We start from the raw sequence: 22,435 nt of genomic DNA on the forward strand, positions 1-22,435 counted from the left end.
GGGTCAGCCCCAGAGTAGGAAAGACTTAGGCTCATGTTCTGCCTTTTTATACACTTTTTCACATTCGACCATGGATAAAATTACTCAGCATCTTATGGCTTCAAAAATACCTCTATACGTTACACGAGTGCTGATCTGTTTCGTTATAAGAGAGTTTTCAAGTCTAGGAGATCTCCGTATTGACACTACAGGTCTGGGCAAAAAAAGAAAAAAAAGTTTCGTTTTTTGATTGACGTGTTTTATCTCCGAAATAGAAAACACTTGACGACATCCAAGCTGAATCTTAGTTACACTTACAAAATGATCAGTGATGTCATAATTCTGAAATGGTTCCTTAATCTATATTTCATGACTCTGTTGGAAGTACAAAAGGGAACAATTTCGAAAGCCTCCTGGAGGGAAAGGGTCAGATTTACTCGCAGGATCCCCAGTGAATGCTCGCCTCGGGGATTCCGGGACGGGCTTCTTTCTGATAACAAAGGAGAGGAGGGGGAGGGGAATAGGAACAAACCTGGCAGAATGTGGTCCTGAAGCAACCACTGTGTTTACTCTACCTGTGCGGAGCCCCACGGGGTCCAGCTGCGGGAGTCCCAGGCCTTCGGCCCCGAGGGAGGAGCACGACAGGCTGAGGGGACATCCTTACCTTTGGGGCGAGTTCCCCGTTAACTCCTAATGACTCAAGGCAATCAAGAAAAAGTTGCACCGAGGGCACTGCCCCTTTGCCTCCTCTTTTCCCTCCTCCTCGGCACTCAATAGCGCTCCCCTCCCAGACCCGGGGTGGAGGGCAGCGGGGAGTGGAGGCAGGAGAAGCGGCCAGGAGGGGGCAAGATCAAGGTCAGGTGCGCTTCGTAGCCGGGGAGGCGTCCCGGCTTCTGTCATGGCCCGCCTAATCTTCAAGAGTCTTTCCTTTGAGAAGAGGGGCGGGCGGAGTCCGCGGCATTCAGGTGAGGTCCGAGCCTAACTCGCCTGGCCGCCCGCCCTCCCCAGGAGCGCCTTCGGCCGGGACCAGCCCGGCCCCGGGACCAGCCCGGCCCCGGGACCACTCGGCCCCCGCACCAGCCCGGTCCCGGCTCCAGCTCTGCGGGGCCGGGCGACTTTGGACTCCTCCGGAGGCTCCCGGAGCTCACCTGGCCATGGAGGAAGCCGGAGGCATAGATAACCCGGCTTTCATCCCGTCCAGCCCCGGCTCCCCTCGCCGGGCGCCGGCGTCTCCGGCTGAAGTGGACGTCTCCGCCTTGGACTGCCCGGCCGAGGAGCCGCCGCCGCCGCCACCGCGGCCCGCGGAGCCCGCGGCCGAGCCGGAGGAGGGTCCCTGCGGCTGGGGACGCTTCACCCCCGGCTACCTGCAGCGCTGCAACAACCCCAAGGGCTTTCTGTTTCACTACTGCCTCCTGGCCCTCACCCAAGGTAACCACCAGCCCGGGCTCGGCCTGGGTCCCTCTGGAGCCGAGCTGGGGGGACCCCCTGGAGTCGGGGGGAGGCAGAGCCGGGCTCGCGGCCATCGGTTACGGCTGTCAACTTGGGTCCACCCGACCGAGCTTCCCTCCTTGATAGCTCATTCTTCCTTCCCATAAAGACAATCCAAACCCCTTATTTTAGTCTTTAGAGATATAAAGTTTCGCAGGGCTCATCCTCACTGTTCATTTTAGTAAAAGAACCCTTCCTCACGACTTGTGACGGAAAATTTAAAAAAGCAACACTATGGCTTTTCCGGGGATTCTTGGATCCCAAACCCCCTAGTGTAGACACCTTGAAAACCTCGTGGTTTCTGTAACTTTAAAGTTTCCCATTTCAAAGGACAGACCTCAAAGAAAAGTACCAGCGAAACTGAGATTGTATTTGAATATTTACATTTATATTGGATTTTGGGGACTAAAACACCTAGTTAGGTAATGCTGAGCTACCTTTAGGTGTTGAATGTCGATCAGAATTTAAAACTATGATGCTGATCTTTAACTATGATGATGCGAAAGTAAGATGGGTTTTCTAGGGAATAAAGAATGACATCTTTTGAAATGGGGAAAAAGGAGAATGTCAAGGCTAAACTTCTTATTTTTTATTTAGAAAAATCAATGGTCCTTATAACAACTTCAGAATTACTTCCCATTTAGTTTCCTGTACTCAAAGTTATATTGTCTTCATGATATTATTTAGATTGTTGGAGATGAACCTGTTGATATAGATTGAGATTGATTGGACATACTGATATTGATGATTAATATGGCATCTTAAGGCAATTTTTTAGGATTATTTTTATTTTTCAAAAAAGGACTAACACAAGAGCTACTTATTTTTTGTCAAACATTTCTTGAAGCATAACTTGTGTGGAGGACTTTTTTTTAGGCAACAGGTGGAGGAGACTTTATCAAATTTCATAAATCAGATCAACTACTTAAGGTTATAAGTAGATCAGTGACATGCTTTAAAAAGCATGCCAATGCTACTCAATTTCCTAATTTAAAGCCATTATTGTAAAGACTATTTCCTTCTTCTTCTCATTTATAGGAGATAAAGAACTTTAATCTTGATCTTGCCAAGATAGATTCCATAAACTATTATTAAAACTCTTGAGTTTTAGTTATGCTGAAAAACATTTAATTAACCTATAAAGAACTAAATATTTAAAAACCCAATTTAAAATGATATTTCACTTTTGATATTTTTAATATAGTTTTGGAAATAAATTCGTGAAAGATCAAGGCTAAGGTAGCTGATACTTGGAACATCTTTTTCCTCCCCTTGGATTCTGTTACACTTATAATTGCAGGTGCTAGTGGTTGAAACAAAAGATTCATTGCTGATGTTTATTTGTGCTTTGAACTTTTTCTAGGAATAAACTGTCTCTAGAGCATTCACATTTTGCTTCTTGTTAGTCTGTATAAAATGAAGGTGATTTTCCAATTTCAGTTAATGTTGATTTTTTTTCCAGTAGTTCATAGATAATCCATGCATTTTAAACTCTTCCAAGTGAAGTGTATGTAAGCAAGCAGTAGTTTGCTGCTCTTGAAAATTACCTAGTGACATAGTATCAAGGGATTTTGTCTGGTTGGCTGGTTTAAACACAAACATATTTGAAAAACTAAATAAGAGTTCTAATTTAATATGTAATTATTGTATTTAAAAAAGTCCAGCTAAAATATTTCCTCAAATCTTTCATTTTGTAATGAATTAATATTTATCCATAAAACAGAAATCTGAGTTTGTGAAAGACTATTAGATCTTTAAATTGTATTTTATGCAAACTAAAATTTAAAGACATGAATAAATACATTTTGGGTATTGCTTTGATAATAATGATCAGTAGTGACATATAATTCTAAAGTTCAAATTTGTTACTCTTTTTTCCTTGTAGGTATTGTAGTAAATGGCCTAGTAAATATTAGTATATCTACAATTGAGAAGCGCTATGAACTGAAGAGTTCCTTGACTGGCTTAGTATCTTCAAGCTATGACATTTCATTCTGTTTGTTGTCATTATTTGTATCATTCTTTGGAGAAAGAGGGCATAAACCAAGATGGCTTGCTTTTGCATCTTTTATGATGGGACTAGGATCTCTTGTATTTTCCTTACCACACTTTACAAGTGGAGAATATCATTTTGGATCCAAATTTGAAGGTAAGTACTTTTAAAAAATAGATAAAATGGTATCTAATTTTAAAGTTTTGAAATTGTTTATAAAATCATGTCAACATTCCACTGACTGGATAAAGTGTAGTTATTTTGGCTATCTAGGACAGGGTTTTTAAGCTAAAGTCCACAGACTAAAGGTCTATAAACTTGCATTGCTATTTCAAAATAATTGATTTCTTTTGCTGTGGTTTAGCTTCTTAGATTTATAAAAGTTTCTTTTTAAGGAAATACAGTTTTGGGTGACTTAGAGGGGGAGAGTTTTTGTGATTACCATAACACTGTTCTAATATATATGAATGCTTACTATTAAATAATTTACAAATTAGAAAACTCATTTGATATACACATTACTTGAAGATTCACTGCATACTTACTAAATCTCCAAGGCCAGATGTTTAATGAAATGTTATTGGCTAATTTTAATAGCTGTATGTTTCAGTGAATTATTTCTTCTGAATTTGCTATGGTTTAATTCTCCCATGTTTCTTTTTTTAAATTTTTATTTATTTAAGACGATGAGATTGAATGACTTGTCCAAGGTCCCACAGCTAGGCAATTATTAAATGTCTTAAGCTGGATTTGCACTCAGGTATTCCTGACTCCATGACTGGTGCTCTATCCACTGTGCCACCTAGCTGTTACCCTCTCCCACCATGTTTCTTAAATTCTTTTAGTTCAAAACAGTTCATCCATTTCTTAAAGACAGTAACTATATTAACTGCTCTGGAAATAATAATGGAAGGATTGTTTGATAAATGGTGATTTCTGTGTAAATTATCTGGTTAAGGAATTTTTGTTGTTTTTTTCATAAAAAATAAAAAATTAATAATTTTTGTATGTATGACAGTAATAACCTATGGAATAGTGGGGTTTTTTTTAGGATTTTGCAAGGCAATGGGGTTAAGTAGCTTGCCCAAGGCCACACAGCTAGGTAATTATTAAGTGTCTCAGACTGGATTTGAACTCAGATACTCTTGACTCCAGGGCTGGTGCTCTATCCATTATGCCACCTAACCGCACCTCATTTTTTTCTAAAAACAAGTGGCTTTAAAATGTTTGTTACATTTTTGAATGTGATTTATTGAATCTGAGAGAAAATTTGTTCCAAGAGAATATCAGTTTCCTATAAAAATGATTAAAATAACTAATATTTATATACTTGGAGTAGAAATCACTGGCTTGGTTGGATTGAATTAATGAGAAAAAACATCATGATTTAAAAATAGTGTTAAAGGATTTAAGCTGAGAAGTAAGTTTTCAGGAGTGAGTTAAATTAAATTGACTAATTTGGGCCTGGGGAAGATCTTATGAACAAGGGATATAGAAGTACAGAGACTGCCAGTTATACAGTATTATGCTGCCTGTTATACAGGAATTGAAATCTTAATCTTGGAGTTTAAGATTGTAGGAGAGAATGATGCTATCATTAAAAACAAACAAAAAAGGGCAGCTAGGTGGCACAATGGATAGAGCACAGGCCCTGAAGTCAGGAGGAAATCTGACCTTAGACATTGAATCATTACTCTGTGTGACCTTGAGCAAGTCACTTAACCCCCATTTCCGTGCAAAACAAACAAATAAAAACCCCTCAAACACTGGCATTCATGTAATTATTCTTATGCTAATATTATGCCATCTTGCTAGATATTTATGAAGTACAATTTTTTAAAGACCTAAACTGGAGTGAAGGAATTGTGAGATTTTCAGAATAGTAAAAATTAAAATTTAGAGTGTCTCAGAATTACAAATTTCCTAGATCTTGCAAAATTACACTCTGGCAGGTGTTATGAGTTTCTGATCCTGAAATCTTTCCTTGCATTTACATTTTAAATAGACAACAGTCACATTTTATGTAAGACAATGAGGAAATTTACACACAGTTTGAGACAAGTGGTCTGTGGACAGAGCACTTGGCTTAGGATCAGGAAGACTATGAGTTCAAATGTGATCTGAAGTTACTAGCTATCTGTTCTGGGCATGTCTTTTAACCCTGTCTACCTCAGTTCCTCATTTGTTAAAGGAGCTGGAGAAGGAAATGCAAACCACTCCTGTATCTTTGCACATAAACCCCAAATGGTAGTCATGAAGAGTCAAACAACTGAAAAATTAATCAACAACAATTTGAGAGGAAAATGGAATCTTTTTCGCATAGATGTAGCACATTTTGCATTTTAGAGCACATTTTTGGTAATTTGAATTTCAGCTTTAGTAAGATAGGGCTATATCCTGTAAGCATAAGAAAAATGAATCTAGATAAATGGGAATTAATCATGTAGAATAGAAAGAAATTCCTGTTATTGATACTTAAGTTTGGGAGAGCCTTTGAGCTCTGGAATTCTGAACTTCAGAAGGGCTAACTTGATTTAGATATCAGAACTAAATCTGGAACCAATAGGATCTTAAAAGGTAACACCAAGGACAAATCAGTCCAGGTCAGACAGAAAAGGAGTTCGAAACTCCCTATGGGGAAACAGTAGTAGGATTTGCTTACACTTTGAACCTAGGTGAGATAGTAATCCATTCTCCAAAAAAAAAAGAGGAAGAAAGGAGGTAAGGGAAAGGTTTTTTAATAGCCATAATTATGAGGATGTCAAAGAACTTGAGAGAAGATGTTTAGAAATTTATTTACTTTTGATGATGATGATTCTCCTTCCTTTATGAAGAGGACCATGACATCAAAGAGGTGATGCTATGAATAGCATATGAATTGGATTTGAGTGAGGGGGTGCTGTGCTATATTACCTCACTTTTTCCTCCAGAACCATCTGAGTCCAGTGGCCAGATATGAATCAGAATGACTGGAGATGACCCTGGATGTGAGGCAGAGTTAAGGGACTTGCCCAAGGTCACACAGCTAGTAGTGGCAAGTATCTGAGGCTGGATTTGAACTCTCATCCTCCTGACTACAAGGCCATTGCTCTATCCACTGTGCTACCTATGGATTAGTTAATAATGTTAGAAACTGCAAAATTGGCATGTTAGTTTTAATTATAGAAGTAAGGTGAATTGTAGGAGTATTTATATGATGTTTTAGCACTGTTTCAGAGTCTCTGACTTAGTAGATATTAATGTTAATTAAATTTTTAATTTAATTTATCTACTTTAAAATTTGGATTTAGCTGAGGAGTAATACTAGGTCCCCCCCAAGTATGATTTAATCTTTGAAATCAATCCCCAGGATTGTCTTAATCCATTTGTGTTTCTTAGAATAAGTGAGACAATGGTAATAGGTATCTTTAATTTTTTTGTCACTTTTTCCTAATCCATTTCCCAATCTTGAGGCTGCTCCCAGTATTTTCTACTATGTTCTTGTTATATATATAAATATATATATATATAATATTTAAGGTAAATTATGAATTAAAAGATTTTTGTGGTTTACTTTGAGAAATCAGCTACCAATTTAAAAATCATTCCTATGGGAAAATAGATTTCAAGCCTCAATAACAGAATTTCAAACAAATTTATGAATTACAACTATGTGTAGATGTTATCTACTTGTACTTTATATACCATTACCCTATGGGATCTCTGACTTGAAAGAGCTTTAGCTAATCCAATTCATACCTAAACTGGAATTCCCCTCAACAAATTCCTAGCCAGGTAGTCATTCAGCCTCCACTTGAAGACCTTTAGTCATCTCTTGCAGAATTCCATAACACTGGAGGCTTTCCATTTTATTTTTGCATTGTTAACACATTTTCTCTGTGTATTTACATTATACATAAATCTATATCACTATAATTTCTACTCATTGTTCTTCCTTCTGGTCTCTTGGGACAAGTTGAAGTAATCAAATTCCTTTTTTTTGTAACAACCTTTCAATACTTGGATGCAGGTATTCTACCTTTGTTAAGCTTTTTCTTTGTCAGTTTAAATGTCTTTATTTCCTTAAATGAATTCTTAAATAGCAAGGTTTCCAGTCTCCTCATCTCCACTATTTTCTTATATCTGAGCTCTAATTTCTATCTTTCTTTTTTGTCTTTTGCAAGGCAATGGGGTTAAGTGACTTGCCCAAGGCCACACAGCTAGGTAATTATTAGGTGTCTGAGGCCACATTTGAACTCAGGTCCTCCTGACTCCAGGGCAGGTGCTCTATCCACTATGCCACTTAGCTACCCCTGAGTTCTAATTTCTTGAAACTTTTATGCTTTGATGGATTTATGATGTCATTCAGATGAGTACTTTCTTTAGTGACAGCCTTTACAAACCATGCTTGCCTTCTTGTCCATTGTCCTCTTATCGATGCCCTTCCATAAATACTCCAGAAAGGAATTGATAGACTTGAATCCAATCAGTCAAGGATTTATTACTTTCTAAGTGTCAGGCACTGTGCTTGGAATACAAATACAAATACAAGCAAAAGGAAAGAAAGTCCTTGCTTTCCAAGAGCAAACATTCCCATTCTAATGGGGAGAGATTTATTTGCTTGTGGTTTTTCAGTCTCAATGAGGATCAAAATGACATCTTGATGTTAGTCAAGTGACAGTGTGTCTAACTGTGGCTTATCAAATCAAAAAAGTGCTCAGAATGCTCTACCACAGGTCAGTCCCAAATAGGCCATGGAATCATGTGGGATGGATTTTCTAAATTTATGCAACTTGTGTTTCTTTTGAACTGCTTCAATTCTGTTTCACTCCTGGAGCACAGAACCTTCTCTGATGAAGTGAGGGTAAGCCATGTTGAGCCAGGGTCTTCCATGCTATGCTATCAAATCCAAAGAGAGACCTTGAGAATACCCTTGCATTATTTTTTCTGACTACCATGTATGCACTTTACCCTGCGTGAGTTTTCCATAAAATAGCATTTTTGGCAGGTGCAAGTTTGGCATTCAAATGGAGGCTGTATTCTGTAGTAGAGTTTGTTTTTTTGTTTTGTTTTGTTTTTTAGATTTTTCAAGGCAATGGGGTTAAGCAGCTTGCCCAAGACCACAGGGCTAGTGTAGTAGAGTTTGAATGTTTGGCAATTTAGTTGAGAAAAACAAGAAAAAACACTGAGGGGTATTAGTTCAAATGAAAGCTGAAAAGAGTAGAAAGGGATATAGATACTCAGTGTTGTAAGGCATGAGTATGATGACATTAGAAGGCAATCTGAGAAGTAAAAGGGTGACTGGTCTGGATGTCTTCCTTAAATAGAAGTTCTGGGAGAAGCCATTAATCAGAAGGAGATGCCTAGAAATGGGGATTTGGATTCTAGAATGAAGATCTGGGATCATGGTAAAACCTGAAGTAAAGCCTTATGAAATCCTTCCTCTTTTTCTTTATTGCATGGCAACTAATGGGATACTTGACTATCTGTCTTGGTTTTCACCATATGATCAGGACATCATCTTCTCTGATCATAACATTGATGACATCCTCCATGACATTTCTCTTGTTCATTTGTTGGTAGGTAATATGTTGCAGCCTTTCAACACTCACCCTGAACATTGGGTGATGTTCAAATTTAACTCTTTGGAGTCTGTTGTTTTCATGTTTGTAGTCATATACCGTCATTTGGAAGAAGATTATTAAAAAGTCTGACCTTTGTTTCAGAATGAAACTTGGAGCCATTGAAAACACTGTGCAGTTTTCTAAAGATAGTCCCTATCTTGTATTTCTATCTCCTTATCTCTGTCTCTCTCAATCTCTCTCCCTATCTCTCTATTTCTATCAGTCTATCATCTAACTACCTATTATATGGATTCCTTCTGTTGGTTATCCATTAAATTGAACATCATAGTGTGGACAATAGATATATTTCCTTCACTTGGTTTTTCCTGTGTGAATGGTTAGGCTAAACTCCAAGAGATTCTCTATTTTCAGAGGTATGCTCTTCAGTTTCCTGTGGCTTGAATTTGTTGATATCTTTTCTAAAGTGTTGGCTACTCAGTTGGGAACCACATTAAAATGAGCTAAGGTCTAGGTTTATTCTCTGGGCCTTAGTTGCTGGTCTCTGAAATGTGTTAGCCATTTTTCTCACCATTACGTTATTTGAAGAATTGAATATGGAAACATTCATTCAACTAATTAATAACACTTTATGCATTATGGATTCAAAGACAGTGAAAGTCCTATCATTTCTCTCATTGTGGTTGCTTTAACAAATTTAATAAATTCATAAATTAATAAATTTAATAAATTCATGGTTACTTTAATAAATATTTTTTGACTGACATTTCTTAATAATCTGTATTGAGGTTGAATTGGACGTTTTGTTATTGGTGAAAAGCAGTGATTCAGAATAGAGTCCTGGACTGGGAGTCAGAAAGTCCTGTTTTTTGATCTTTTATTTACTAAATTTGTGACTATGCATGTTGTAAAATCAGTATGTTTGTAATTGATAAAGTTCTTCATGGTACACCTCATGGTACACACAAAGAGCAGATAGCATCATATCAGTTGATTGTCTAATTTTTGTCAAAGAAAAAGAAATGAGAGCTTAGTAAATGATGATTTCATTCCAGGCATTAGAAGTTGAGTATAGTACCAGTTGTATTTCAGGCCTCTAGAATCATAACTGAACTCTTTCTCTTTCTGGATATTTGCCAAATAATTAAAAAATGAATTTGTATCTAAGAAGTCAAATATTGTTAACAAATAGTCCTGACATCTATATCTTGTTTGACTTGAAATTCATATTTAGGAAATGGACATATAGGTTCAAGTGATTTTTCTTTTCTTAGTACCTATTTGAATTAGAGAGAAACTTAAGAAGGAGAGACAAAGATAAATAGATTGGATGGGATGATTTGTGGGAAGATTAAAGTAATTTAATACATATAGTGTGCAGAAGAAAACAAAGTACTCTGAATTTGATTAATCTTGTATAAATGCCAAAAGGGTGAGAATTGCAGAGTTATATAAAGGTGATAGAGTACTGCATTAAAAGAGCTTGAATTTTTTTTATAAGGGAAAAGAAGTAGATTAAGTAGATTCTTGGGAAAATATTTTCCACACATTGTATAATTGTTAACTAACAACAGCAACAACAAACAACCCAAAACTGGTTGTGTAACTTAAATGGAGGCATGAAACAATAAAAGAAAATTTTATAGTGATGTTGAATTAGAGAAACCCTAGGTATTAAATTTAAGAGTATTTGCTTCTTCTGGGATGTGGTAATTTAGATAATAAGCCTAATTCAAAGTTAGGATTACCAGGAATTTCTGGTATCATTTGGTCCAAACCAAACCAGGGGCAAGAATTCACTGACGTTAAAGGGTCATGCTCCAATAATAGGAGGCCCTCTATTCTGGGCCAGGCCTGACCAGTTGGTCTGAATGTATGGGTCTGGGGGGAGTCAGGTTTGGGATTGGAATGAAATGAGAAACTTGGAAACCATATATAATATTTAGCAAAACATATCTGATTAATGACAATATGAAAAGGTTTTTAAACAAAGTTATGTTCCTTAAGTTGAGCAAAGCTCCATTCTTTGTCTGCCATGATAGTTCCTCTGGTCAGAAGGATGCATTGACTCACAGAGATGGCAATGGACTTTTAGGAATACTGAATATTCACATGGTGAGCTTTGGCTCCTGGGAAGCTACCAGAACAATTTCAGCCTTAGTCTCCTGGACCAATTTAGTTCTAGGGATGGTTCCATTGACTTTTAGGAAAAATAAAAAGAGCCTATGTAGTCTTATTCACAGACTCTGTAGCACCTAACATACTCAGAATCTCCTAAGACAGCCTATTCTCTTTTGAACACTGAACTCTCAGCACCTTTTCTTATATTAAACTGAAATCTGCCTTTTTTTTGCAACTTTTATGTATTGTTACTAGTTGCCCTCTAGAATCAAGCAAAACAAGACATATCACTCTTCTGCTATGATCTTTCAAAGATCTGAAAACGTCTATTATGTCTTTTAAGAATTCACTGACATAAAGGGTCATGCTCTGTTTGAAGATCTGTTTGAAGGTTAAACCTGCCTGATTTTTTTTTAAAGATGATTTTTTATGATATAACTTCTAGTCACTATTTTTAGAATGCCCTCTAGTTTATCATTTTAAAGTGTGTTACCTAGAACTGAATATAATGTTTCAAAAGTAAGCAACTACATGATGCAGTAGATAGATTAAGGTATGGATTAAGAATATTTTTGTTGTTGAATCATGTTTTAGTTGTGTCCAACTTTGCATGACCTTTTTTTGCTTTCTTGGTAAAGTTCCTGAAATGGTTTGCCATTTCCTTCACCAGTTTATTTTGTAGATAAAGGAAGCAGAGGCAAACAAAGTTAAGTGATTTAACCCAGGCCAGATTTGAATTCATGAAGATAAGTCTTCCTGATTCTAAGTGCAGTGTTCTGTCCACTAGGCCACCAGCTGTTCAAGGCATAAAGATGACTTGTGTTCAAATCCTGCCTTAGATACTTAGGAGTTGTATGACTCTGAACAAGTTACTTAATCTTTGGCATCCATTGGTTTCCCCTTCTGTAAATTTACTTCATAGGGTTGTTGTAAGGATCAAATAAGCCAATATATGTAAAGCACTTTGCAAATTTTGAAGCACTGTATAAATGTTAGCTATTTTTAGCTAGAGCAGAATATAGTAAGATCTCTGCCAAAGTTATTTAGTGTCTCATTTACTTTCTTTGGTCAACATATTGAGTTTGCCCAGCAGAATGCCTAAGCATTTTTCTTTGTTTAATGATGTCCTTTACTATCTTGTACTTATACAATTAACTTTTAACTCAAGCATAGGAATTTTATATTTATTATCTTTAATTGAATCTTTGATAGACAGTAGGTCCTGGGGGCCTCTTAAAGATCTTTGTATATGTTGTACTCATTAGGCATTTGATAAATTTTGTTGAAATTATTTATTAACTCATTATTGTGACTTGTCTTAATTATTCTCTGTTTTAATTCTAGTCATCTATAAATTGGATCATCAGGTCATCTAGCCAAATGGTTGATTAAAATGCTGATCAAAAGAGGACATTTTTCCTAGAAAAAAGCCCAAAGATTAAATTTTATGTGAATAAATCTTAATCTTTCTCAAAGTCTCAATGACATTTAGCTCCTTAAGGGTAAAAACTTTTTTTTTTGTTTTTGTGTCTGGCACGTGGTAGGCACTTAATAAAAGTTTATTTGATTGAATTAAAATCTCTAAAATCGTTGAGAATGTTGAACTGAGCAAGCCTGTTTCATATCAGATTTTATGTTTCTTGAATTTAATTCAATGAAAATAAAATTTATTTTTGGACCCCTTAGAGTGACCAGTATTCTCATTTTGTTATGATATGTTTTTATCTTTCTGGGACTGATAGAATGGACAATTAAATTTCTAAAGCTTCCAAAACTAGGGTATTTAGGCCAGGAGAATTACCTTTCTTTACTTTTATCTGTGATATCAGTTCCAAGCACTTTAGGGATCATCTAATCCAAATCCTTTATTGATTAGAAAATGGAATCCCAGAGTGGTTAAATGATTTCCTCAATGTCTATTAATACTGAAAATTCTTGAAAAATCAAATGAAAAACTATTTATTGAATAACTTTGATATGTAAGCCTTAGTTTTGGATGCTATACTCAAAATCCTTACAATCAGTTAGGAGAATGAGGACAAATTCACTATTAACAACATACCAATGGTTAACCAATTGTTTTGAGTGAATAGAGAAAGTTCTTGCTTTATGTAAATATACATTACCCAAATTCTAATTTCTCACCCACCCTTAAACCAAACAAACTTGTGTTAACTTTTTAGTATTGTGCTCTCTCAACTTCTTCCCTTTGGCTCTGTGTTCTGGCCTCCCCCCCCAAAAATCAAAAATCAGAAATCCAAAACAAATCCCAAATCCTCCAAATGAAAGCTGAAGAAGAGAGACAGGGAGAGTCAGCCACCATTGTCCAGGCTCCAGGACTGGGCTCAAGTCTATCTTCCATCCCCCTGAGCTAGTACCTTGGTACCCAGTTCTCATATGTTGAAGTCCTCTCTTGTCTATGTGCATGTCTAACTTCCCCTCTCAGTTCTGGTCCAGTGCTATGTCTCAATCTCATGACCTCATGACCTCCTCCTTCTGTTCTCTCTTCTCTGTCCCTGGCCCCTGGGTGCCCTTGAACTATGTATAGATACCCTGCCTCCATGGGAGAATGTGGTCCCCTTCTCTCCTTCCTTTCTTCCCTCTCTTCTCCATGTCTTCTGGGAAAATACACGTAAATTAAAAATTGCTTTACTTAGGGGTCTGTAAACTATTGCCACTCTTCTTTGGAATATTATTTTGGCAGCTAGGAACTCTATTTTTGTGATTGCTTTCAGATCTCTGTATGCACTAGCTTCTTACTCATCCTCTTCTGCCTCCTTCAGATGGCAAGTATTGCAGAGTAAAATGAGTTGAAATAGCTTTTTGTTAATCAATCAACATCTATTTATTTAATTTCGAATTTATTTATTTTTGAATTATTTATTTATTTTACAGTTTTCCCCCAATCTTGTTTCCCTCCCCATCCCCCACAGAAGGCAGTCTGTTAGTCTTTACATTGTGTCCATGCTATACATTGATCTAAATTGAATGTGTTGAGAGCAATCATGTCCTTAAGGGAAAAAAAATAAAAGAGATAGCAAAATTTTTGGTATTTTTTAAAAAAAAAATTATTTATTTAAGGCAATGGGGTTCAGTGACTTGCCCAAGGTCACATAACTAGGCAATTATTAAGTGTCTGAGGCTGGATTTGAACTCAGGTACTCCTGACTCCAGGGCCAGTGCTCTATCTATACACTGTGCCACCTAGCTGCCCCAAGAGATGGCAAAATTACATAATAAGATTACAGGGTTATTTTTTAAATTAAAGGCAATAGTCTTTGGTCTTTGTTTAAACCCTACAATTCTTTTTCTGGATACAGATGGTATTCTCCAGTGCGGGTTCCCCAAAATTGTCCCTGATTGTTGCACTGATGGAATGATCAGGTCTGTTAAGATTGATCATTATCAACCCCATGTTGCTGTTAGGGTGTACCATGTTTTTCTGGTTCTGCTCATCTCACGCAGCATCAGTTCATGCAAATCCTTCCAGGCTTCCCTGAATTCTCATCTCTCCTGGTTTCTAATAAAACAATAGTGTTCCATGACATACATATACCATAATTTGTTCAGCCATTCCCCAATTGTTGTACATTTACTCCATTTCCAATTCTTTGCCACCACAAGTAGAGCTGCTAGGAATATTTTTGTACAAGTAATGTTTTTATCCTTTTTCATGATCTCTTCAGGGCATAGACCCAGTAGTGGTATAATCAACATTTATTAAATGGCTACTAAGATATGATACTAAGACTGGGGATACAAAAAGACAGTTGCTGCATTCAAGGAGCTTACAGTCTAATGGGAGAAATAATGTAAATGTATATATATATATATGTATAAAGCAATATATATATATATGATAAGTAGAAAATAATTAACAGAGGGGAAAGTACTAGAATTAAGAGGGGTCAGGGAAAACTTCCTGTAGAAGTTGGAATTTTAGTTAAGACTTAAAGAAAGTGAGGAAGGTCAGTAGTCAGAGTGGAGGAGGAAGAGTGATTCAGGCCTGGGGAGCAACCAGAGAAATTGGTCTTTATCATAGATTTAGTTTAAAATAAATAAATTTTTTTTTCTTACAGACTTGAGACAAAAGTACAAAGAATTTGTATCAATATTTTTTCTTCAACAGTATGTACAAATGCAATTGTGGCATTAAAAAGTGAAGAACAAAAAATGTGTTTATTTTATTTATTTTACTATTTTTTACTTATTTATTACTTATCCATACCATTTGCTGTTATTTATTTGGTATTTAATCATCTACTGTTTTGGAACATCTCTTGAACTATCATATTTAAGAATAGCTCATGGTACAAAGATTGATTACCACATAACTAAGAAGATCATGAAGGCTTCTTACAGAAGGTGTTGCTTGCACAGAAATTAGAAGGAAGAAAATCTAGGGATTTTAAGAGGTGGAAGGTAAGATAGTGACTACACCTTTCAGTCATAAGGACCTCTAAATGCTAAAGTGTTGAAATCGGATATGGTTTGTTGTGTATGAGGAATAGCAATAAGGTTAATTTAGCTGAGTGAGGGAGAGAGAATAAGTAATATAGGATAGATTGTTAGCTCCTCGAGGGCAAGAAGTATCTTTTGCCTTTTTTGTATCTATCCCATATATTTAACATAGTGGCTGGCACTTAATAAATGTTCATTGACTAATAAATAAAATTAGAAAAGGAGATTGGGCGAAGGTTGTGAAAAACTTTAAAACTAATCAGAGGAGCTTATTTTAGAAGCAAGAGAGAGCAATTGGAATTTTATTATATGGAATGTGGGACCTGGATTGACATGGTCTGATCTGCACTTTAGGAAAATCACTGGCAGATGCATAGTTGGAGTAGACAGGAGAAAGACTCAATGAAAGTAACCAAAATGAGGTTATTGCAGTTGTCTAGATGAGAGGTGAGGAATATATAAATTTTGGTCTGGTTGCAGAGATTATGTATTTTGTAGTAAAAAGGGTACCAAATTGGGTTCAGGAAACTGTCTAAACAAACCTTACCTTTTTGGTCACTTATTGCATTATAACACAATTTACTCAGCAAAGTTTCCACTTGTCTTGGAGATTTTGCTTTTTTTGTCAAGGAGTGCTTAACCTGGAATCCATGAACTTAAAAAAAATTTGCTAGCTATATTTCAATATGATTGTTTCCTTTATAACCTTACCTATTTTATGCATTTAAAAACATTATTCTGAGAAGTGTTCCATGGACTGTACCAGACTGTAAAAGGGGAGTATCTGACACAAAGCAGGTTAAGAAATTCTGTTTTAGACTTCTTTCTCTTCACCTCCTAAAATAAGTTTCATAGTTGGCTTATATTCTTAGATGCTTTAGCATGTTACTTTTGTTGAAACTTGAACTAACCAAACTTTTGAAATGTAAAGGGGAAACTCTTTGGGGAAGGAACTGAAAAAAAAATGAGAGGGCATGTATGGGGGTTCAGGATTGCAAGCTGCATTTTTCCTTGAAGGTAGAGGAGTAATTCATTCATAATTGATCTAAATGAAATTAGGTCAAGTATTTGTTCAAGTCTCCCTTTTTGAAAACAAAGCCTTTGTTCTAGTAGCTAAGTGGCAGTTATAGAGTTGCCATACCTCTTCTTGGAATGAGAGAAGTTGCCAGGAACTTCTTATATGTCAGTAGGCAGTACTGGTGATGAAAGGACTGACAGTTAGGGTTCTGGCTAGTACCACTTCCTTAAAAGTGTCTTCATGGAGATAGTTTCTACTGACTTAGTTTGGACACAGTTGAGAAAGGATCTGTTAAGTCTTCAGTAGCATCAGTGACTTGAGTCACTCTACCCTGAACCTTAGAGATAAGATTTGTCATTTGTCAAATTTGTTATGTAAACAGGGAAGTGAAAATGAGAAACATATCTAAAAACAGACTCAGTGATAGTCTATTTTGCTTAGCACATGAATTGTTTCCCTTTATCTCAAAAATATAGCCAACTGCTTAAAGTACATCTTTGATGGTCTGGAAAAGAGACTTTGGTAGTTAACTATTTATTTAATTTTGATTTTTAACAAAACTATCTACTAGTTTATGTATTTGTTCAGTCAATGGTTAGGGGCACTCTCTAAAGTTTCATAGATACAAAACTCAAAATGAAACAATTCCTGCCTTTAAGGAGCATGATTGTATTGGGGTTTGTATTGGGATTGTATTATATAAGTGTAAAATATATGAGATAAATATAAAATAATTTTTGGAAGGGTGGAAGGAAGGGAATCAGCAACTGGGGCAGAGGAGCAGGATAAGGGTCCCTTGTGGGAGAGAACGCTTAAGTTACACCTTGAAGAAAGCTACAGCTTGTAAGAGGTAGACGTAAGGCAGAAGAAGTCTATAGGCATAGGGGAGAGACTGCATAGGCACAAGCCGGGAGCCCACTGTAGTGGAAACAAAGACAGATGTGTTATCATACCTAAACAGATATGGAAAATTGTGAAATTTGTTTAAATAACTGTTTCTAGGATCTTAAAAAGTACTTCTGGAAATACACTTTGCAGGAGAGAAAAAATGAGGAACTTCTCAGTGCTCATTTAAAACTAATCAGAGGAGCTTATTTTGGAGGCAATAGGGACCAATTGGAATTTTACTATATTAAATGTGGGACCTGGATTGACACAATCTGACCTGCTTTTTAGGAAAATCACTTTGGCAGCTGCATAGGTGGGGTAAAGGAGAGAGAGAGAGAGAGAGAGAGAGAGAGAGAGAGAGAGAGAGAGAGAGAGAGAGAGAGAGGGAGAGAGACTCAATGAAAGGAATCAAAATTAGGTTATTGCAGTTATCTAGGTGAGAGGTTGGTCTGGGAGGAGAGGCAATTATATATCTTGTAGTGAAAAGGGCATCAAAATAGATGTCAAGAAATTTTCTAAACAAACCCTACTTCTTTAGTCACTTATTAAAATTTAGTCAGCTTGGTTTTCACTTGGCTTAGGAAATTAAGGTAAAAATTAAGTTGAAAAGTTACCTAACTGTACTGGTTCCCTGCTAGTTTTAGTCTTTTTTTTTTGTTTAGCATTATTTTGATTCTTTGACAAATGAAGACATTTTCTTTAGCTAGCAATTGATCTGACATCTACATAATCTTTGGAATAATATCTATAAGTAATTTTTTGTTATAGAATGTGATTCACTTAATTAATTTTCACAATTGAATCCTTATATAATAAAGTGTAGTTACAAACTCACTCAATGTAAAAATGGTCTATTTTGGTATTCTTCTCATCGCTGGCTTTTTTGGATTGCTTTTTCCATTTGACCCAAAGTAGTTTTTAAGATATTATTTTCTTCAGTATTTTTTGGTATCTCTTTCACCGAGCTTGGTTTTTATGGTTTTCCCATATTGCTCTCATTTCTCTTCCCAATTTTTCTTCTACTTCCCTTACTTGATTTTAAAAATCTTTTGAGCTCTTCCATGGTCTGGGACCAATTCATATTTTTTCTTGGATGGTTTAAATAAAAGGGCTTTGATTTTGTTATTTTCTGAGTGTATATTTTGATCCTTCATAGAACCCAAGTAATTGTTATGATCGTATTTTTTCTTCTGTTGTTTGCTCATTTCCTCAGCCTATGACTTGATTTTAGCTCTTTGTTAATGAGGGGCTCTGGTCCCAGGACTCAATGTCCCAAGCTTTTGAGGGTTTTTGCTGCTATTTTTGGGACTCCCCCCAGGACCCTGTTCCTCCAAGGTCTTATAAGAGGCTCTAACAGCTCTCCTGGCCTGTGACCTGGTCTGTGAGTGACCACAAGCCCTCTCTTCTGTCCTGGAACTGTGAAGAGGGTCCCTGCAGTAAGCTCTGTGTACTCCTGCTCCTTCTGTTGAGAGTGAGGCCCCAGACTAAGACCTGGTTCTGAGGATGGATGAAGCCACAGAGTCCTGCCTCAGGGAGAGCATAGACCCCTGTAGTCTCCCTCAATTCCCTTACCATCTGTAGAGTGTAGCTTCCCAGGCTTGCTTCTCAAAATATGGTCTCTCTTAGATACATAAGCTGCTTTAAAAAATTAGATTATGATTCTGTAAGTGAAGGGAATCTTCTGATGAAGAATTATTATTGCCAATGAAGATCCTTTACTGAAATTTTTAACCTTAGAAAATTATATGGGGAAACTAAAGAAGTTAGGCAGCTCACATTGGGTCACACAACTAGGGCTTGCCCAGGGGGGACTTTGAACTTCTCAAGCCTACCTGTGACTGACACCAGCTTTCTATCTATCACCTCTTCTAAATGATTTACTTTGCTGTTGAGTCATTGACCCATTCAGGGTCAATGGGACCCTGTGGATCAACTGAGGTTTTCTTGGCAAAGATACTGGCGAGGTTTGCCATTTCCTTCACCACTTTTATGTAGACGGGGGTTAAGTGACTTGTCTGGGGTCACACAGGTTAGTATGCATTAGAGGTCAGATGTGAACACTGATCTTTCTAACTCTAGGCTCAACACTTTATTCAAAACACACACACACACACACACACACACACACACACACACACACACACACACACTCATTTTTAAGAATTTTAATTTCCAAATTCTCTCCCTTGTTCAAGTCCCTTCACTACTCATTGAGAAGCAAGCAGTATGTTATCAAATATATAATGTTTCACTATTGATGACAATAAATGAAAACATTTGTTTTGTCTTTCCTTAACTAAGTAGTTTGAGGTATAAAATTTTGGCATAGTGAATAAAACTGGATTTCAGGTTTAAATCCTGACCCCCCCCCCCTTCAAGAATGTGATCTTCCTGTCTAGCTGTGGTCCTATAGCTCTTCTTCCTATTTTAGGTAACTCCTTGCAAAAACTTAACACTTCTTTCGTTTTATTTCCTCTCTTTTCTTTTTGCAAGGCGAACAGGGTTAAGTGGCTTGTCCAAGGCCACACAGCTAATTATTAAGTGTTGGAGGCCAGATTTGAACTCAGGTACTCCTGACTCCAGAGCCGGTGCTCTATCCACTGTGCCACCAAGCTACCTCTGCTTCCTCTCCTTTCTGAAGTCCCTGAAATATGTCTTCTTACTTCATTATTCTGTCTTCCTCTATATAATTCCCTTCCATATACTCTATGGACTAGCCATATTGATCTCCTTCCTTCTCCCTCCTCTCTCTCTCTCTCTCTCTCTCTCTTTCACAATCCTTGGCTTTCTCCAAAATTCAACTCAGCACCATCTTCAGGAGACCTTTCCGAATATCTGCAACTTTAACCTTTAATCTACTCTCTCTCTATCCTAGTATGTATGAATTTATGCATGTTGTTTCCCACTCTAATTTACATATATATCTATATATCTATATATCTATATATGTGGAGCCACCCAGCCAGGTAATTATTAAATGTCTGAGGCTGGATTTGAATTCAGTCCTCCTGACTCTAGGGCCAACACTCTATCTACCACTTAGCTGCTCTAGCATATCAGAATAATGATTTAGGAAATTATACGTTATAATACTGACAGTGTTTGGTTTCAACTAATTTAGTAATGCCATATGAAATCTATAGATTTTTTTAGTCATTTTTAGACTTCAAACAAATTATCCGTTTGTCAAAATTGAATTAGTTTGAAAATTTGTTGCTTTTATCTGGATATGGCTTTGAATGGTACGCAGTATACTCTGTGCCATTTTTTTTAACTTAAAATTTTTTCTCTTGGCTATTTGCTATTAGATCAGTTTGTTTAATATTCTGAATAGTATTAGCTTAGTAACTAATATAAACTTACTAGCAATATTTGGTTCTATATGAGTAGAAATTTTGTTAATGCAAAGCTTTGTTAGCCTAATATGTTGATCTCATTTTTCAGAAAAGAAATACACTTTTTGATTATAACTAGGACTTATTTTGCAATTTTTCTTTGGGAATTATCAGTATACCTGGGATGATGGCTCAGTTTCCCATTGAATGGTACTCATGTCCACTGTGAGGACATGAAGAATTTAGACTTTTACTATATTTCTTTGTGATCTACGTTTGTACACTATTCTGCTGGGTACAGTGGGCTCTCTATGTCATGAATTACCATGTAGACACTACTGAACAGAGAAACTATGAAACATGTTGTTATATTTAGGCTAATTTTTTTTATCATCCCCTAAAATATGGGTTTTAACAACAACCTGACTTGTACCCTTGGTGACTGTAAGAAATCATGCTTAGTCAAGACAATGTTTATAAATCTCAATGCAGTGCAGAAGGGAAACTAGAATAAATTGAGAATATGCCTGTCTTATGCTATTACACATGATTATTTCTCATAATTTCCCCTCCACCTCCCCAAAAAAGTTCCCTCAAGGAACTATTTATTCTGTGAAAACCCAGGAACCCTTTATAGTTGCTCATAAAGCCCTACATCTGTCTATATACTTCTAGATCTCACCTCCTTACTCAGTGACGGATCTTGTCCCTAAGGTTGCTGCTTTCCTTACCTGTCCTTAACTGTAATTCCCTCTTTGCATTTTGCTGGCATTGTTGTGGGGTGAGGAGTAAAACTCAAAAGTACTGCTGCTATGCCCTCCCCTCAACACAAACACACTTCTCTATAATCTGACTCCAATAATAACGATTATTGTTGGCTGTATTTTCTTTGTACTAACTTTCTAGCTTTCCTTCCTTGACTCCCACTTCCCATTCCTCACAGGTACTTAAAAAAAAACAAAACAAAACATTACTCTTTGCATGATTGGAGAGCTTTGGGAAAATGCAAATTATGTTCTCACAAAATTATGTCTTCACATTATTACCTTTTCTCTTTGAGGCAATGGAAATGTATAGGCTAGAGTTGAATGCTGAATGGATGAATCCTTTCCACTTACATTATTTAATGTACAACATATGTTTATATTACATACATGGCAAAGTGCTTTCAAGACCAGCCAGTTAGTATTGCATAGGGCCAGGCCAATGTCTCAGGTATCTAAGCTCTGTTCCAAATCACACTACCTCCATCCACATCAGTGGCTCCTGGGACAATTAGTGGGCAATTAATGAGAGAAATCCCTCTGACAATGATGTCTAACTGAAAGTCCCAGGGAGGCAGGGGAACTGGGCATGGAGAAATATCGTAAAATCTTTTTTTTTTGTATTGGAAGCAAATCTTGCAATTTTCTCTATACTGTAAAAGTTTTCTCTATTCTGTATTGGCTCTTGTAAAACCCCATTTCTTAATCCATATTGGACTTTTGACAGTAGCCTGACCTTGGCAACACCCTCGGGGCAGTAGGATGAGCAGTCCTCAGGGAATGCTACTCATGTGCTGTGATAACGAAACATCAGGTATTAGCTTTTC

General features: G+C 36.8%; 1 protein-coding gene across 1 annotated transcript in view; it reads left to right on the forward strand.

The window, feature by feature from the left end:
* Positions 1–296: 296 nt before the first annotated feature.
* LOC141502256 (solute carrier organic anion transporter family member 4C1-like) overlaps positions 297–22,435 on the forward strand; it is a 109,612-nt gene continuing 87,473 nt past the window's right edge. The window contains exons 1-2 of the mRNA XM_074206906.1: positions 297–1,407; positions 3,353–3,616. Of these exons, the coding sequence (XP_074063007.1) occupies positions 1,134–1,407; positions 3,353–3,616 (538 nt within the window). The 5' untranslated portion in view covers positions 297–1,133. The remainder of the gene's footprint in view (positions 1,408–3,352; positions 3,617–22,435) is intronic.

The sequence above is a fragment of the Macrotis lagotis genome, chromosome X, assembly GCF_037893015.1.
Source record: "Macrotis lagotis isolate mMagLag1 chromosome X, bilby.v1.9.chrom.fasta, whole genome shotgun sequence".
Taxonomy (NCBI): domain Eukaryota; kingdom Metazoa; phylum Chordata; class Mammalia; order Peramelemorphia; family Peramelidae; genus Macrotis; species Macrotis lagotis.